General features: G+C 53.0%; 3 protein-coding genes across 4 annotated transcripts in view; 1 reads left to right on the top strand and 2 right to left on the bottom strand.

Annotated features, from left to right (window-relative positions):
• The window catches only part of LOC130266127 (uncharacterized), a 1,034,314-nt gene that overhangs the window by 717,859 nt on the left and 297,318 nt on the right, over nucleotides 1-19,137 (bottom strand). The gene's annotated exons all lie outside the window — the stretch shown is intronic.
• Nucleotides 1-19,137, top strand: part of LOC130266132 (olfactory receptor 14A16-like) — a 540,143-nt gene that overhangs the window by 20,848 nt on the left and 500,158 nt on the right. The gene's annotated exons all lie outside the window — the stretch shown is intronic.
• LOC130266133 (olfactory receptor 14A16-like) lies at nucleotides 12,475-18,776 on the bottom strand. The gene is made up of 4 exons (XM_056515472.1): nucleotides 18,673-18,776; nucleotides 15,611-15,716; nucleotides 14,302-15,230; nucleotides 12,475-13,490 (listed from the first exon to the last, which is right to left on the bottom strand). Exons 3-4 carry the CDS (start codon nucleotides 14,429-14,431, stop codon nucleotides 12,535-12,537), a joined length of 1,086 nt encoding a protein of 361 aa, XP_056371447.1. The 5' UTR covers nucleotides 14,432-15,230; nucleotides 15,611-15,716; nucleotides 18,673-18,776; the 3' UTR covers nucleotides 12,475-12,534.

Here is a 19,137-nt window from a genome sequence, read left to right on the forward strand (position 1 = left end):
CAGAGCTGTGGGGCCAGAGCCAGCTGGGCTGTGCTGGGGAGAGGCCCTTGGTGCTGCACAGAGCTCAGGGCAGCTGGCACAGCTTGCAGGGAGCTGGGCTGGCCTGAGAGAGCCTGCCAGAGAAAGCAGCAGTGTCCATCTCAGCCTGGCTGAGTGTGCAGGGGCAGGACTCAGCCCAGGCCTTGTGGGGCAGGGCCAGCGCCTGTGGAAGGCATTGGAAACGGCAAGTGGCCCAGAGAGGAGGCTGCTTTGTGTCCTTGGTGGCATGCACAGAGCAGGGAGGGGGCCCAGGACATTTGTCAGCGCCAGCCTCTGTCCCCAGCCCTTGCCAGCCCTGGCTGCTGAGCCCAGGTTTGCCCTGGGCTGAGTTTGGCTGTGGCCCAGCTCCATCCTCCTGCGGGGCTCAGGGCCTGTTCCCGGCCATGGCCAGCCCTGCCCGGCCTCTCTGCTGGCCCAGAGCCCGGCAGAGCCCGGGGCAGGGCTGTCAGTGCAGGCCCACAGGTGCCACGGGCTGTGCAGGAGCTGGCAGAGGCTGCCCAGCAGGGAGGCCATGGGGCACAGAGCCCCAGGGCTGCTGTGGGCACCACGGCTGCACCTCCAGCTCCAGAGGAGATGTGACCGATGTTAGCTGGGACAAATAATTCCTGCTGCATTCTTTAGTGTGTTTGCTTGCACAGATGACCTGCATCCATAGGTAGAGGAGGTTGTTTGTGTCATGTAACACTTGTAGAGTGGCAAACATAATATTATTTAGCTTGAAAAATTATTTATTTTACATATGCATATAAACAACAAGTAAAAAAGACTCATATGATCAGAAGAGCATCTGAATTTTTCAGAGGATGAGAGACTTATTGATGTTCCAGTAGTAAAACCTGTTCAAATATTTTCCTCAGAGCTTCCTTGAGATGAGAAGTGACCACCAGGCCCCAAGCAGTCTTAGCTCTCTGTCCTGTCCTGGCAGTTTTTGCATGGGAGAATCCTTGCATATTGGGAATTTTGTAGGGGGACTATCAATTTTGGCCATGGGCACCTGGAAGAATAGATGATTCTTTTTTATAGGAAGGAAAGTACAAGGACTCAGTGCTCCAGGGGCTGATGAGAGGCAGCCCTCAACATTCCAAAATCATCTAGACCTGCCAGGTGGGACTCCGGGAAGCAAAGCCAGTCAGACCTGTTCCATCTCCCTTTTGGTTTCGTGGGGCAATGTCACTATGTTCTTCTTGCATCTGCAGTGTCACAATGGCCCCTTGCTTCCATGAGGCCCTGCAGGATCACAACGGCCCTTTGGCTGCACCAGGCCCTGTAATGCAGCAATGGCCTCTTGGTTCCACAAAGCCCTGCTGCTTCACACAGGCCCTTGGGACCCTGCTACCCAGCAGTGCCACAGTGATGTCCTTGGTGCCATGAGACCCCACAGTGTCACAATGTTCCCTTGGATCCATGGTACTCTGCAGTGTCACAATGGCCCCTTCATTTAACCAGGCCCCAAAGTGTCACCATGTAAGTGTCACCTCAGTAAGGAAACCACGGAGCCCCAGGTTTCAGGGGCAGATAAGCGGCAGCCACCAGAGGCCAAGGCCAAGCAGACTGTCTGTCCTGGCAGGTTTGTCTGGGTGCAGCCCTTGGATATTAGAAGTTTTGAATGTTGAATCCTGATTTCAGCCCTTTTTTTGCCTGGAGGAGTGTTGGAATCTGTAATTCACGAGTCTCTCTGAATTCTTCAGAGAGAAATCAGAGTGCAGGGATTGAATTAAAACCTTTGGATGAACTGAAGTATGTTAAGCCGTTCACACATAAAATAGAGATGTAAGTTTAAGTTTTGGAATAAGTAAGCAAGTAAGTAATTAGGAATAAGCATTAAGTGCTTTTAGTGAGTAAAAGGTCTCAGATACCAGAGGAGAAGTGTGAGTTCTAGTGAAGGTTGAAAAACCTAGTCCTAGATACCAGTGTTTCCATGGAGGCTGCAGGAACATAGTTTTAGACATAATCAAACTGTAATAAGAAGATTGCTTACATTTTTCAGATAGAACAAGACAGACCATAGGCATAGTTTATACAGAACCTAGCGTGCTAAAAACTAGAATTCTAATAGGTTAAGAAACAGTGCTTCGAGTTTTTGTCTTTAGCTTGTTGGGAAGTTTCTATATAAAAATCTATGCATTGGGGAGAGCACTTCACTTCTGCTCTTAGCTTCACTTTGCCTTTTGCTTTTGCTCCTGCTCTCTCGCCACCATCATCATCACCTGAAGAAGATGCTGCCACAGCAACATCAGCTTCCTGGGACCTTGACAGGAGTACTTCTCCTTCTAATTGTGGCGCTATACCAAAACCTACACTTGTGACTCTTTGCCTTTTGAGACTGATGTGCCTTTGCAATAAACAACTTTATAGCAATTTTTAGCTGCTTTGCTCGTTAAAGAAAACAATCACAACCAGACAAATGGTGCCTAGAGCATTGGAGAATTAACCCCACAGAGGAGAAGGCCAGTTGTTTTCCACAGAAAGGAAAGCACTGAGCCCCAGTGTTTGGAAGGCAGGTAAGAGCCAGCTCTCAGGAGGCCAAGGCCAGCCAGACCTGATGGTAATGGCAGCTTTAGTGTAGGAGCAATCTTTGGATATAGGACTTCTGGAGGTGGAATCTCAATTTCAGCCATGGGCACCTGGAGAAGAAGGATGGCCTTTTTTCCACTGGAAGGAAATCATAGAGCCCCGGTGTTTCAGGGGTAGGTGAGCAGTAGCCACCAGAAGCCAAGACCAGCCAGATCCATCTGTCCTTTTGTCTAGGAGCAATCCCCGGTTGCACAGAATTTTGGAGGCAGAATTCTGATTTCAGCCTTGAGTGCCTGGACAAGGATGGTTCTTTCCTATAGGAAGGAAAGCATGGAGCCCCAATGTCTCAGGGCAAATTCGGGGAGACCACCAGAAGCCAAGGCCAGCCAGACCTGTCTGTTTTGGCAGCTATTGGTGTGGAGAAACTCTTGGAGATATGAAGTTTTGAGGAAAATACCAATTTTGGCCATGAGTTTCAGTGCAGGAGGGGCAGTTCTTTTCCATAGGAAGGAAAGCACTGAGCCCCAGCATGTGAAGGCAGGTGAGAGCAAGCTCTCAGGAAGACAAGGGCAGCCAGACCTGTTGGTAATGACATGTTTTTGTCTGGGAGCAATCCATATATATTGGGAATTTTGGAGGCAGAATCCTGTTTCGACCTGAGTGCCTGGAGGAAAAGGACAGTTCTTTTCCATTTGGAGGAAAGCCCAGAACTCCAGTGTTGAAGGGGCACATGAGAAGAGACCCTTGACATGCCAAGGGCAGCTGGACTAGTAAGGCCAAGCCAACCACACCTGTTCCATGGGTTCACTTGAATCCATGAGGCCCTGCTGTGTCACAATGCACCTTTGGTTCCATGGTACCCCATAGTGTCACAATGGTAACCTTGGTTCCATGGGTAGAATGGATCCTCCATCCCATGCAGACCCACAGTGTCACTGTACTGCCCCTGATTCCATGCTGTAATGGCCTCTAGTGTTCCAGTGGGTCCCAAAGTGTCAGAATAGTCTCCATCATTCCATAAGGCTCCACAATGTCACTGTGGTCCCCTTGGTTCCACAGGGCTCCACAGTGTGACAATGGACTCTTGCTTCCATGAGTTCCTCAGTCTCAATGGCTCATGGCTTCATGAGGCCACACAGTTTAACAAGGGACCCTTGGTTCCATGAGGCCTTGCTTTGTAACAATGGACTCTTGGTTCCGTGAGCATCTGTAGCATCACCATGATCTCCTGGGATCCGCATTCTCACAATGGACAATTGATTCCATGGGATCCTGCTTTGCCACAATAAACCCTTAGTGCTGTGCCACAATAAACCCTTCGTGCCATGAGGTTCTGAAGTGTCGCAGTGGTCTCTGATTCAATGAGGCCTTGGAGTGTCACAATGACCTTACTGGTTAAACAAGGCTCTGGAGTGTCACAATAACCCCAGGTTCCCTTCTGAGGAGTGCTGCCCCCTCACGGACACAGCATGGTTCTGCAGCCCCCCACACCCAGGCACTGCTGTCCCTTGTGGACACAACCCAGTACTGCAGACACCCCGCCAGAGCAAGGCTGGCCCATTGTGGACACGGAACGGTACTGCAGCCTGTACCTTCGCCAAGCAGTTCTTGTGAACAAAACTTCGCACTGCAGCTCCCCCCTCCTCAACTGTTCTGCCCTCTTATGGACACAGCATGGTACTGTAGCCTCCCCCCCCCCCCCCCCCCCACCACTGAGCACTGGCGCCCTCTTGTGAAACCAATCCCATTCTGCAGAACTATCCCTTAAGGAATGCTGCCCCCTTGTGGACACAGCATGGATGGTACTGTGGTCCCTTTCCCTCCATGCCCCTCCCCCCCCCAGCAGTGCTGCCCCCTTGTGGGCACAGCATGGTACTGCAGTCCCCTCCTCCCAGAACTCCAGCCCCCTTTTTGAAAAAAACAAATATTGCGTACCTCCCCCCAAGCAGTGCTGCCCCCTTGTGGACACAACATGGTACTGCAGCCCACTGCCTTCCATAGCCGTGCTGCCTCCTTTTTGACACAATCCAGTACTACAACCTCCCTCCTTCTGAGAAGTGTTGCCCTATTGTGGACGCAGCCCAGTATTGCAGCCCCCTCCGCGCCTCCCCCCCCCGAACAGCAGTGCTGGTTTTTTGTGGACACAGCATGGTACTGCACCCCCCTGCTTCTGACTATGTCTGCCTCCTCGTGGACACAACCCACAACCTGGTAGGGCAGATACCCCGTCAGAGCAGTGCTCTGGAGTTGTGGACACAGCATGGTACTGCAGACCGCACCACCCCCGAGCAGTTCTGCCCGCTTGTGGAAAAGAACTTGGCACTGCACTCCCTCCCTCCACTAACAGTGCTGCCCCCTTACAGACTCCACCCTGTTGTAATTCGGTATAGGAGGTATAAGAACTGAAATCAAAATACCCTGTAACCTCCTTCCTGCAGTCCCCAGTTCATGTCTTCCTTTCCGGTCCTGTGACCTTCCCCTGTGTCCTTGTAACCACCGCGGGGGTCGGACATGCTGTTCCTAGTCCCTCTGCGTCCTCATCCCATTGGCAGCTAGCCAAAGCCACTCCCATTCCCTTCTCCTGAATACCTGGTGCAGGGAGAGACTCGGTCTCTTTCCGGACACGCCATCGCCCTGCAATAAACTGAGATTGAAAGAGCCTCTTTGTATCCTTCTCCATCCATGATGCAATACTTTGTCTAATCTTAAATAATTAGGAAAAAGACACAGTGTAATCGCATCACCACCCAGTACTGCAGACCCATCCCTTGAGGAGTGCTGCTCCCTTGTGGACACAGCATGGTACTGCATCCCCCTCTTATCTGAGTAGTGCTGCCCCATTCTGGACATAGCCTATTACTGTAGCCCCCCCTTTTTGATCAGTGCTGCCTCCTTGTGGACATACCCCGGTACAGCAGCCTCCTCCTGAGGCTGTTCTACCCCCTGGTGGACACAGCTAGGTACTGAAGCCTGAAGCCCCCCCCCACCTTAACAGTGCTGCCCCTATGGACACAACCACATACTGCATCCCCCTCTTCCCTAAGCAGTGCTGCCCCCTCTGCACACAACCCAGTACTGCAGGCCTCCCTACCAATCAATGCTGCCGCCTTGTAGACACAGTACTGCAGCCCCCACCCTCCCTGAGTAGTGCTGCTCCCTAGTGACACAGTTCGGTACTGCAGCCCCCCTTCTGATTACTGCTGCCCCTTTGTTGACACAAGCCGGTATTGCAAACCCCCCTCACGAGGAGTGCTGTCCTCTTTTGGACACAACCCAGAAGTGCAGCCCTCCACTCCCCCGAGCAGAGCTGCCCCTTTGAGAACACAACCTGGTACTACAGGCCCTACCCTGAGAACTGCTGCCCCCTTATGGAGCCAACCCATTAATGCAGTCGCCCAGTGCGAGCAGTGCTGTCCCCTCATGGACACAGGATGTCACTGCAGCCCCCTCTTTGAGCAGCGCTGCCCCCTCGTGGACACAACCCTGTACTGCAGCCATCCCCGCAGGAGTGCTGCCCCTTTGTGGACCCAGCATGGTAATGAAGCCCCCTTTTCCGATTACTGCTGCCCCTTTTGTGACACAACCTGATACTGCAGCCCTCTCCTCAGAGCAGAGCTTTCCCTTTGTGGAAAAGGGAAACAACAATCCGGTTCTGTAGCCCCACCCTCAAGCAGTGCTGCCTCTTGTGGACAGAACCCAGTACTGCAGCCACCTGGTCTCAGATCTTTGCTGACCCCTTGTGGACACAGCCCGATACTTCAGCCCGCCCCCCTCTAACAGTGCTGCCCCCTTGTGGGCATGGCAGGGTCATGCAGCCCTCCCCTTTTGTGTACTGCTGCCCTCATTTGGACACAACCTGCAACCTCCCTCTCTGAGCAGTGTTGTCCCATTGTGGACACAGCATGAACTGCAGACCACACCCCTCCTGAGTAGTGCTGCCCCCTTGAGGACACTACCCGTACTGTAACCCCCACCCTTTGCTGAGCAGTCCTGCCCCTTGTGAACAAAACTCAGCACTGCAGCCTTCACCCCTTCACAAGCTGTGCTGCCGCCTTGTGGACACAGACCGGTATTACAGGCCCCCCCTCTGAGCAATGCTGCTTCCTTGTGGACACAACCTGGTACTGCAGCCCTCACTCCCCTAGAGCAGTGCTGTCCCCTTGTGGGAACACACCCTGGTACTGCAGCCCCAACCCCCTGAGAAGAGCTTCCCCCTTGTGAACACAGCATGGTACTGCAGCTGCTTACTTCTGAGCAGTGCTGCTCCCTTCTGGAAACAGCTAAGTACTGCAGCCCTCCACCCCCCCCCCCCCCCCCCTCTGTGCAGTGCTGACCCCTTGTGATCAACACATGGTACTGCAGCCCATCTGCCCCGAGCAGTGCTGTGCCCCTTTCGACACAACCTGGTACCATAGCCCCTACCCCTCCTGAGCAGTCCTGCACCCTTGTGGACAGAACTCGGTACTGGAGCCCCCTCCATCTAAGAGCAGTGCTGCCCCATTTTGGACACAGCATGATACTGGTGTTCCCTCCTTCTAAACACTGCTGTCTCCTTGTAGGCACAGGATTGTACTGCAGCCTTCTCCCACAAGCAGTGCTGTCCCCTTGTGGACACAACCCAGAACTGCAGCCCATCCCAAGCAGTTCTTCCCTCTTGTGGACACAACTGGGCACTGCAGGCCACCCCATTTTCGAGAACTGCTGCCCCCTTGTGGACAAAACCTGGTACAGCAACACCCATTTCCAAGCAGTGTTGTCCTTTTGTGGACACAGCATCGTACTGCAGCATGGTACTGCGGCCCACACTGCCCCCTCAACAGTGCTGCCCCCTTGTGGACACAGCCCTGTACTGCAGACCCCCCCCCCTCCCCAGAGCAGTACTGTCCTATTGTGGACACAATATTATAATGCAGCCCCCTCCTTTTGAGCAGTGCTGTCTCCTTGTGGACACAACCCAGTACTGCAGCCTCCTGCCCTGAGCAGTGCTGCCCACTTGTTGATATAATGTGGTATGGCAGCCCACCACAAGCTGGGCTGCATCATTTTGGACAAAACCAAATACTGCAGCCCCCCCCACTGAGCAGTGCTGCCACCTTGTGGACACAACCCGGTATTACAGCCCCCATCCCCCTTCCAGCAGAAGTCCTGCCACCTTTGAGGACACAGACTGCAAATGCAGCCCCCCTGCCCCCCCTTCATGAGTAATGCTCCCCCCTTGTGGACACAGCCCAGTACTGCAGCCCCACTTCACACAGTGCTGCTCGTGTGTGCACACAGCATGGTAGTGGAGCCCTCTCCTTCTGAGCAGTGCTTCCCCTTTGTGGACACAACCTGGTACTGCAGCCGCCCCCACTCCAAACGGTGCTACCCCCTTGTGGACACAGCCAGATTCTGCAGGCCCACCCCTCAAACAGAGCTCTCCCTCTTGTGGACACAGCTGGGTACTGCAGTACCCCATTTCTGAGTAGTGTTGGCCCTTGTGAACACAAGCTGGTACTGCAGCCCCTCCCTCTGAGGAGTCCTCTCCCCTTGTGGACACTGCATGGTACTGCAGCCCTGCTACCCTCCCCCTAGCAGTGTTTCCCCCTTGTGGACACAAGGTGTTACTGCAGACCCCTCCCCTACTGAGGACTCCTGCCTATTTGTGGACAAAACTTGGCACTACAACCCCCTCTCCCCTCCCCCCACCCTGAGCAGTACTGCCCCTTTGTAGATACAGCATGGTAGTATTCTCCCCTTCCAGAGCAGTTCTGTCCCCATGTGGACAGAATCAGGTACTGCAGCCTCCCCATCCTGAGAACAGCTGTGCACAGGGTGTGTCAGTGGGGAGTGGTCACTGGTTGTGAGCAATGTGTGTGGTCAGTGGGTGTGGTGAGTTGAGTTGTCATTGTAGTGTGGTCAGTGGGAGTGGTCACTGGCTATGGTGAGTGGGTGTGGTCAGTGAATGTGGTCAGTTGGGTAGTCAGTGGGAAGTGGTCTGTGTTTGTGGACAGTGCATGTGGTCAGCTGGGTTTTGAATGGGGTGTCATCAGTGGTTGGAATCAGTGGGAAATGGCCAGTTGGTGTAGTTAGTGGGGGTGATCAGTGGCCTGTGGTCAGTCAGTGTATGTTCAGTGGGTGTGGCCAGTGGGATGTGGGCATTGGTGTCTTGGCAATGGGTGTGGTCAGTGGGTGCGATCAGTTGGTGTGATCAGTGGGGTGTGCAAAATGAGTGTATGGTCAGTGTGTGTGAGCAGTGCAGAGTGAGCATTGGGTGTGGTCACTTGGTGTGGTCAGTGGGTGTGGTAAGTTGAGTGCTCACTGGGGTGTCATTAGGGGGTGTGGTCAGTGGTCTGCGGTCATTGGGGTGTGGTTGGCGGAGGTGGTCTATAAGTGTGGTCAGTGGATGTGGTCAGTGAATGTGGTCAGTTGGGTAGTCAGGTGGGGCTGGTCAGTTGCATGGCCAGGGGGTGTGGTTGTTTGTGTGGTCAGTGGAGGTAGACCTTGGGAGCATGGTCAGTTGGTTTGTCAGTGGATTGATGTCATGTGGTGGTAAGTGGGTGTGGGCAGTGGTTTTGGACAGTGGGTATTTTCATTGGGGTGGTCCTTGAGGTGTGGTCAGTAGGGGTTGTCATTAGGGTGGTAATTGGTATGTAGTTGTGGAGCATGGTCATTGAGGTGTGGTCAGTGGGTGTATGCTCATTGGGGTATGGTTGGGCGGTGTAGCCAGTGGGTGTGGACATTGGGCTTTTGCCATTGCTTTTTTGCATATGAGCGTGGTCACTGTGTGTGGCCACTGGTTATGGTCACTTGGGATGTGCTAGTGGCAGTATGGTCACTTTGGAGGTCATGGGGGTGTGGTCAGTTGCTGCGGTCAGTGAGTATAGTCAGCGGGGGTGGTCAGTGGGTGTAGTCAGTTGGGTGGCCACTTGGTCTGGTTAGTGGGTGTGGGCAGTGGGGGGTGGTAAATGAGAGAATTTGGTGGGGCGTGGTCCATGGGTGGGGGCAGTGGGTGTGATCAGTGAGGGTACGGTAAACTGGGGGTCAGTGGGTGTGGTAAATTTGTGTTGGTCATTAGGAATGAGCTTGGCTAAGGCAAAAGTAGGCTCCCTGTGTGCCCTGCTGCCTTCTCCCTGAGCTCCTGAGAGCTCTGCAGCCCCTGCTGCATCCCATCTGCCCAGGCCAGCACAACAGCCCCGGCCTTGGGGCCCTGCAGAGCTGCTCCTGCTCCAGGCCCAGGGCCCATCCCAGAGCTGGGGCAGCCACAAAGCTGTGCCCCTTTCTGTTCATTCCTGCTCTGATGAGGATGGATCCTCACCAACTTGGAGGATGCTGATGAATTTTACTAATCAAGAGGCCACTATTTCCTCGAGCTGTTCACTTCAGGAATTTAGCGACAAAAACTCATAAACATTTGTGCAAAACACCCAAACAAGAGAAGTTCCTGGGAATAATTTAGGTTTCCAATTCTTTTGTTGTTAGTCAGATTTCAGAAGCATATTCCAAATGAATATACTATATTGAAAACAATCCAGAGAGAACTGTTTTGTGTTGTCTTTTCTGTTTATAGATTGACATCAGCAACGTACAATTGATTTAGACCCCCAGCACCTTGTAATGCAATCTGAATAGATATGAAAATCAAGAGACTTTAGGCTGACAATCAATCACACTTTGTCACCAGTCCCCTCCCCACTATTTCCCCACATCCAATTCCTGGCACTCCTTTGGATCAGGAATGGTGTGGCCAGAAGGACCAGGGCAGTGATTCTTCCCCTATACTCTGCACTGGTGAGGCAGCACCTCGAGTTCTGTGTCCAGTTCTGGGCCTCACAATTTAGGAAGGACATGGAAGGGCTGGAGTGTGTCCTGAGAAGGGCAAAAAGGCTGGTAAGGGATCTGGAAGACAAGTGATGAGAGGAGTGAGGGAGATGGGGATGTTTATCCTGGAGGAGGCTCAGGTGAGACCTCATCACTCTCTACAGCTCCCTGACAGGAGGGTGCAGCAAATCCAACAAGGACAGGTTTAACAAGACCAAGTTCTGGGTTCTGCACTTTGGCCACAACAACCCTGCAGTGCTACAGGCTGGGGATAGAGTGGCTGTAGAGTGGCCAGGCAGAAAGGGAGCTGGGGGCGCTGGATATGAGCCAGCAGTGTGCCCAGGTGGCCAAGAAGGCCAATGGCACCTGGCCTGGATCAGGAATGGTGTGGCCAGCAGGACCAGGGCAGTGATTCTTCCACTGTGCCCGGGACTGGTTGGGCATCACCTCGAGTGCTGTGTCCAGTTCTGGGCCCTCCAGTTTAGGAAGGACATGGAGGGGCTCAAGCGTGTCCAAGGAAGGGCAACAAGGCTGGTGAGGAGTGATTGAGGGAGCTGAGGATGTTCATCCTGGAGAGGAGGAGGCTCAAAGACACAAGGTGGTTTCAGCACACAGGTTGGACTTTATAATCTCCAAGGTATTTTCCAGCCTTGCTGATTCTGTGATTCTCTGAAAGCACCCATGGAACAGCTGCAGGATGAGCCCTGGGCCTCCTCTTCACAAGGTCCAGCAGCCCAGGACCCTCAGCTTCTTCTCAGCCCCAAAGCCCATCCTGTCAGTCCTTCAGAGCCTCTCCAGCCCCTCCTCACTGCCTAGAACAGGGAGCCCCACAAGGCACTCAGGAGCCTGCAGACAATTCCTGAAGCACTTGTAGGATGATCCTGCTCCCCAAGGGATGTTGCCAGGGTGCCAACTCAGGAATTGCAATGGGGCAGGGGGCAAGAGAGTGAAGAGCAAACAGGGTTGGGCTGTTTTCACGGGTGAGGAAAGGAATGGGCAATAGGAAAAAAACTGGACCAGCGAAGAATAAAGAAGGCCAAGGTGAAGGAAAGGAAATGCTATGGGCAGTTTGGGGTGGCTGCCAGGCAGCCCTGTCTCTGAGCAACAAGGTCTGCAGTGGGACAGCAAACTCACAGCTCAAACTTTCTGGCTGACTGCAGAGGCCACGACAAACCTGAGTGGTTTCCCTCCCATCCCCAGCCCTTGCTAGCCCCAGGGAGTGTGGCATTTGTGCTCACTCAGCTCCATCTCCCCACAGCAGCACCATGGGGGTGCTGACGCCTGCTCTGTGCAGTGCAAACAGGGGCTCCTGAGCCAGTGCTGCCGTGTCTGTGCCTGCAAGGATGCGGCACCTGTGTGAGCTGGGGGAGAGGCCAGGGCTGCAGAGGGGGGATGTTGCTGGCAGGTGCATGAGGACGCTCTGGGACGCTGCCCTGGGCTGTCCAGCGCAGTGGGGATGGATCAGCCCCTGCTCTGCTGCTCCTTGCCAGGGTCTCCCCCTTGCAGGGACCTTGCAGAGCACCAGCCATGCTGTTTGCCCCCAGCCTGCCCACGGCCAGCCTGGGGCTGCTCACGGGGGTTTTCTCTGCTCAGCATTGGCCTGGCCAAGTGCTGTGGAGAGAGCCTGGCCAAGGAGCCTGGAGCCCCCAGGCCCTGGCCTGAGGCGTCAGCGCTGCCCCAGCAGTGCCCATGGCCTGTCCCTGCTGCAGCCCCGGCACTGCCACCCCCAGGGCTGTGCCCGGCCCCGAGAGCACTCAGGCCCTGCAGCAACACGAGGGGCAGGAGGGCAGCGGGGCAGTGGCACGGGAGCAGCACTGGCAACACCAAGTGCTGCTGCTGCTGCTGGGCACAGCTGCTGTGCCAGCACTGATCTGCCCCAGCTCTGCTGCTGCAGCTGTAGGGAAGGGAACAAAAGGGGCATCTCTGGAGAAAAATTTTCTGGGAGAGAGATCATTTATTTCATTTAAAGCCATTTAGAGCACAGCTCCTCATTTACACATATTGTGGATCACAGTTAATTTGAAGAGAAAAAAATGAGAAAAGGAAGAAACAATAGCCTTTCATTGTGGACAACATTAAAAAACTTATACAAAGGAAAAACACCAAAATCTGCAAACAAATAAAAAAGTTATATGCGGAATTACTTTTATTAAAAGTTATTGGAAGAAATTTGTAACGAGGTTAATTTTTCTGAAATCGTCCAGTTATCAGTGTCCACATTGCAGTTTTGAGCTCCTGGTTCCTCAGGCTGTAGATGAAGGGGTTCACGGCTGCAGGCACCACTGAGTACAGAACTGACACTACCAGATCCAGGGATGGGGAGGAGATGGAGGAGGGCTTTAGGTAGGCAAATACTGCAGTGCTGAGGAACAGGGACAGCACAGCCAGGTGAGGGAGGCAGGTGGAAAAGGCTTTGTGCCGTCCTTGCTCAGAGGGGATCCTCAGCACAGCCCTGAAGATCTGCACATAGGAGAATACAATGAACACAAAGCATCCAGATGTTAAACAGATACTAATCACAATTAGTCCAAATTCCCTGAGGTAGGATTTGGAGCAGGAGAGCTTGAGGATGTGTGGGATTTCACAGAAGAACTGGCCCAGGGCATTGCCATGGCACAGGGGCAGGGAAAATGTATTGGCTGTGTGCAGCAGAGCATTGAGAAAGCCACTGGCCCAGGCAGCTGCTGCCATGTGGGCACAAGCTCTGCTGCCCAGGAGGGTCCCGTAGTGCAGGGGTTTGCAGATGGACACGTAGCGGTCGTAGCACATGATGGTCAGGAGGGAAAGTTCTGATCCAAGGAAGAAGACAACCATAAAGAGCTGTGCAGCACATCCAGAGTAGGAAATGTTCCTGGTGTCCCAGAGGGAATTGTGCATGGCTTTGGGCACAGTGGTGCAGATGCAGCCCAGGTCAGTGAGGGCCAGGTTGAGCAGGAAGAAGAACATGGGGGTGTGCAGGTGGTGGCCGCAGGCTACGGCGCTGATGATGAGGCCGTTGCCCAGGAGGGCAGCCAGGGAGATGCCCAGGAAGAGGCAGAAGTGCAGGAGCTGCAGCTGCCGCGTGTCTGCCAATGGCAGCAGGAGGAAATGGCTGATGGAGCTGCTGTTGGACATTTGCTGTGTCTTGGCAGGAGGATCTGTACAAAAAAGTAATCATGGAATATTTCGGTTTGGAGAGGACTTTAAATATCCCACCCCAGCTTGGTGTCACTTTCCCCCCACTGCCTGCCCAGGGCTCTGCTGCCTGGAGCTGTCCCTGTCAGCAGCTGCTTCCCTGTGCCCAGGGCTGGGCCCTGCCAGTGCTGCCAGAGCCCAGCCCAGCCCTGGGGACTCAGCTCTGCCCTGCAGACCCCTCCTAGCACAGGGCACTGCCCAGGGCCAGCTCTGCCTCTACAGGCTCTGATGGCAGCATCAGAGCAATCCTGAGGATGTTGGAAAAGAGACACTGGTACTGCCTGTATGGGACCCTGTGCTGATTTCTTTCTTTGCCTGGTTTATTCAGACTTGAGAGAAATTGCTTTTATTTTTCTCAACCTGAACAGACAGATGAATATCAATGTGCAATTTCCCATCCAGGCAACCTAGAGATAAATCATAGATTATAAAATCAGGATTTTCCCTTTTATGGAGCCTCTGCCTTGCTGTGCTCCCTATGTAATCTACTTAGAAATGTTCTGCAGTTAAATGTCATGCTGGGAGCAGTCCTGAACAATGCAGCATCCTCACCACACAAGGAGAACACTTCCAAGCCTTACCAGCTGACTCATTCCACCCAGACCTTGTCCCCAGTGCTGTGAGCAGCTCCCAGGGCTGGCTGAGAGCTGTCCCTGGCAGGCAGCAGAGTCCCTGCCCCAGCACAGCACCCTGGGCTGCAGGACCCTGCTCAGCAGGACAGCCCTGGGCACCCCTGGCTGCTCTACACAAGAGATAATCAGAGAATGTACTCACAGAGTCTGTAGGCATTGGGATGTTCCAGCTTTAGGAGATCACTGCAGGAGCTGCAGCTGCCTTGTCCTGTAGCCAGAGGCTTCCTGTGCCAAGGGCTGGGAGTGATTCTGCCCCAGTGAATTCTGAGCATCTTCCCAGTCCTGATTGACTGAAGCTCTCTGTGCCCCGTGCTGTGCCTGGGGTGGCTGCAGGCAGTGCCCCAGCCCTGCTGGGCTCTGAGAAAAGTTGCTCATCAAGAGAAATGTGCTTTTGAAGCTGTTCTTGGTTGCCAGGATGGCCCTCTGTGCCAGAAGCCCAGCCCAGCTTAGCAGCACAGACGCATCATAAGGACTTTAACGACTCTCTTGGGGTTTGTGTTGAGGCCCTGAACATCAGTCCCTGAGAGGGAGCTGAAGAAACCTCTCAAGAATTCCAAGTCAGAATCAAACTCCAAAGTTTCTTCAAGTTTTAACAGGTCCCACTGAGGGACACAACTGAGAAAGTATCCAGGTTCCAGTTAGAGGAGGAAATTGGAAGCAGATATGACAGGCGGGGACAAAGAGAAGCCAAGTCTTGGTGTCCTGGGGCACAGCAGGGTCTGTGCCACCAAGGGCTGTGAGGAGACACCTTGTCCTGAGCCACTGGGGCCTCCTGGCACAGCCCCAGCAAGGCTGGCCACTGTCACCCCTTGTGCTGCCCTCAGCATCCCCCCACATCCCAGTGGCCTCAGGGATGTGCTGGGACCAGTCCCTGGGGAGCCTTGGTCAGGAATGGCCCTGGGGGGCTCCTTCATGCTCCCAGGGACTGCAGGTTTTTCAGAGGACTTTGGGGTTTGCTTTTGCCTTGGAGTCTCTGAGAGCTTTGTGCAATCAGGGCCTCCCCTTTTCTCCTCCAAGGAGTCCAGGAGGAGCCTGTGTTGGTGATGGACCACAGTGGGACTGTCTCTGAAACTGCATGAAAAACAGAATCAGTGTTACAGAATTTAGGCATTACTTTCTTCTGGCCAGGATGCCATTGAGGCCAGCATGTGCAATAGAAATCATTCCACCCACACACACCTGGGTTGTGCAGTGAAAATCCTGCCATCACAGATGGTTCTTTGCTAGCCTTTTCACATGTTTATACAGATAAAACTCAAAGAAATTAATGTTTCATTGAAGAAATTAATTGATGTAAATTGCACAGTTCTTAGCATTTGATCTCCTGTTGGTTACTGATGCCTTTGTCTTTGATGTGAATTATGTCTCATTCTTTGATTGTCTTACCAATCTTTTCCCAGACCAGGTGTCTCCAACTACAGTGGGGGTGATGTTCGTTAATGTTCATTTACCTCCTGTATCTTCACGTTACTCCCACTCTGTACATGTCAAACTCATCAGGCCTCACCAACTTCAGTGAACAGCGCCTTTTGAAGAGAAACTTGAAGTCCCCTTTTCCTGGGCAAAGGCAAACAAACCCCTGACTGAAGTTACATTAAAAAAAAAAACAACCTAAAATTGTATAATTTGCAACAATTCCATTAAGTTCAGTGTCACAATGGTCTCCTTGGTTCCATGAGGCCAAGCAAGTGTCAGATCAATCCCTGGGTTCCACAAAGCCCTCTGTGTCACAGTTGCCTCTTTGTTCCACAGTACCCCACAGTGTCACAATGCTCTCCTTGGTTCCATGAGGCCCCACAGTGTCACAACTGTCCCTTCATTCCATGAAGCCCTGCAGTGTCACAAATGTCTCTATTAATGCCATGAGTCCCCACAGTGTGACAATGCCCCCTCAGTTCCATGTGTCCCACACTGTTACATGAATCCTTAGTTCCATGGGGTCACAATGGTCTTCTTGGTTCCATGGTGACACAACTGCCACAATTTCAATGATACCACAACTGCCCTTTGATTCCATGAGGCCCCACAGTGTCACAATGGCTCTTGCCTCCATGACACTGTGTAGTGTCACAGCGGTCTCCATGATTCCATACTGTCCTGCAGTGTCACCATGGACCATTGGTCAGTGAGGCTCCACAGTGTCACCATGGCCCCTTGGTTCCATGGACCCCACAGTGTCACTGTAGTCCCCTTGGTCCACAAGGCTCTGAAGTGTCACTATGGCCCTTTGGTTCCATGAGGTTTGATAGAGTCACAATTCATGTTTCCATGTAGCCCCACAGTGTCACAGTGGCCCCTTGGCTCTGTGGTGCCATGTCATACACAGTGTCACCATGGTCCTCTCAGTTCCACGAGGCCCTGCAGTGTCACAATGGCCCCTTGCTTCCCCAGGGCCCTGCAGTGTCACAATCATCACAGATCACCCAGGCTGGGAAAGAACTTTTTGAGCATCAAGTCCAACCTGTGACCCAACACCACCTTGTCACCCAGACCATGGCACTCAGTGCCACATCCAGTCTTTCCATATCCACTCACCCACCTCTCTGGGCAGCCAATTCCAATGCCAAATCACCCTTTTTGTGAAGAACATTTCCTAATGTCCAGCCTAAATGTTTCCTTGTGCAGCTTAAGGCTGTGTCCTCTTGTCCTGTCACAGTTCCTTGGGGAAAAAAGCCTGACCCCCACCTGGCTGCACCCTCCTGTCAGGGAGTCGTAAAGAGTGATGAGGTCTCCCCTGAGATTCCTCCAGGATAAACATCCCCAGCTCCCTCAGCCCCTTCTCACAGCACTTGAGTTTCAGACCCCTCACCAGCCTTGTTGCCCTTCTCTGGACATGTTCCAGCCCCTCCATGTCCTTGCTAAATTGGGAGCCCAGAACTGGACACAGCACTCGAGGTGCTGCCCAAACATTGCCAAGCACAGGGGAAGAATCACTGCCCTGGTCCTGCTGGCCACACCATTCCTGATCCACAGGGGTCTCAGGGGTTGAATGAGGGAAATGATGGGGGGGAAAACAATGACAATACATGATTGATTGTCAGCCATGATGGGTCTTGATTTTCATATATATTCAGACTGCATTAAAAGGTGCTGGGGGTCAATATCAATTGGGGATTACTGATATAAATCTAGAAACAGGAAAAGACAACAAAACAAAATACATTTCTCTGCATTATTTTCAAGATGGTATATTGACTTGGAATACACTTCTGAAATCTTTCTAAGTAATCATAGAGGAATTGAAAACTTAAACTATTCCCAGGGGCTTTTTTTGTTTTGGTGTTTTGAACAAATGTTTATGAGCCTTTGCCACTGAATTCCTGAACTGAAGAGCTCAAGAAAGAAGAGGCCTCTGGAATAGTAAAATTCATCAGGAACCTCCAAGTTTCTGAGGATCCATCCTCATGAGAGCAGGAATGAACAGAAATGGGCACAGCTTTGTGGCTGCCCCAGCTCTGGGATGGGCCCTGGACCTGGAGCAGGAGCAGCTCTGCAGGGCCCCAAGGCCGGGGCTGTTGTGCTGGCCTGGGCAGATGGGATGGCAGCAGGGGCTGCAGAGCTCTCAGGAGCTCAGGGAGAGGGGAGCAGGGCACACAGGGAGCCTCCTTTTGCCTTGGCCAAGCACCTTCCCAATGATCACCCCAAAAGTACACACCCACTGACCACACCCCACTGACCACCACCACTGACCAGAACCACCGACCACACCCAGTGAACACATCCATTGCCAAGACACCAATGCCTGTACCCCCAATTATCACACCCAAACAAATTTTCCCACTCACCACATCCATGGCCCACACCCACTGACCACTCTGCACTGCTCACACCCACTGACCACCCCCACTGACTGCAGCAATTGACTCTACCCCAAAGAACCTCAAAATGACCGAACCCCCACTGAGCACACCCCCACTGACCTTAGCCACTGACCACACCCCAACTTACACCAAACTGACCACATCCACTGATCACAAACACTGACCCCACCCCCACTGAACATCCACACCAACTACATCTACTGACCATACTGACTGACCACTTCCATGGACCACACCCACTTGCTAGAACCCCTGACCACACACCAGTGACTGCACCCTACTCACCCCCACAAATGACCATACTTCCACTGAGTACACCCACTGAACACATCCACTGACCCTATCAACTGACCACACCGAATGACCACTCAACTGAGCACCCCTCCATTGACCACAACCACTGATCACCTTCTGCCCACACCCACTTCCCACACCCACTGGCCACACTCCACTGACCAAACCTACTGGCCACACCACTGCTCACATTCCCCTGCCCACCCAACTTACAACATTCCCTTCCCAAGGGCCAGGGGACAAGGTCCAGCAGCTGTGCTGGTTCTGCAGAGCCACAACAGCCCCTGATTCCATGAGTTTCTGTACTGTCAGCAGCGGTTCCTTGGTTCCAGTGATGCCCTGCTGGGTCACAATGAATGTTTGGTTTCATGAAGTTCTGCAGTGTCACCATGGCCTACCTCGTTCCATGAGCTTCCGTGGTGTCAAGATGGACTCCTTGGATGGGCAGGGTCACAATGGACAATTGGGTCCATGCAGCCCCACTGGGACACCAGGGACTCCTTGGTTCCATGGGGTTCCAGCTCTGTTGCCATGGTCTCCGTAGATCCACAGTGTCACAATGGACCACTGGATCCATGTGGCCCTGCTGTGTCACAATGGACCCTCAGTTCCATGGGAACCAAGTGTCACAATTGACTCCTTGCTTCCATGTTGCCTCCTCAGTGTCAAAATGGGTCCTTTATTCCCTGAGAAACACAACATTTTGTGGAAACACTGAGCAAATCCTGCTTAACACACCTGGGAACACCAGTCTGCGTTCAAAAGAGGGGTTAAAGGTGAGAATGGCACCAGCAATTTCCATCTGCAACAGAGATCCAGGAAAAGGACAAGGACAGAGAATTCAGGTGAAAGACTCAGAGAAT

The sequence above is a fragment of the Oenanthe melanoleuca genome, unplaced genomic scaffold, assembly GCF_029582105.1.
Source record: "Oenanthe melanoleuca isolate GR-GAL-2019-014 unplaced genomic scaffold, OMel1.0 S001, whole genome shotgun sequence".
NCBI lineage: Eukaryota > Metazoa > Chordata > Aves > Passeriformes > Muscicapidae > Oenanthe > Oenanthe melanoleuca.

Excerpts from the sequence above, each read along its gene's own strand:
- LOC130266133 (XM_056515472.1), bottom strand. The coding sequence starts at position 14,431 with ATGCTCAGAATTCACTGGGGCAGAATCACTCCCAGCCCTTGGCACAGG. Across the intron at positions 13,491-14,301 it reads TCCCAATGCCTACAGACTCT|ATCCTCCTGCCAAGACACAG; the intron begins GTGAGTACATTC and ends TTTTTTGTACAG.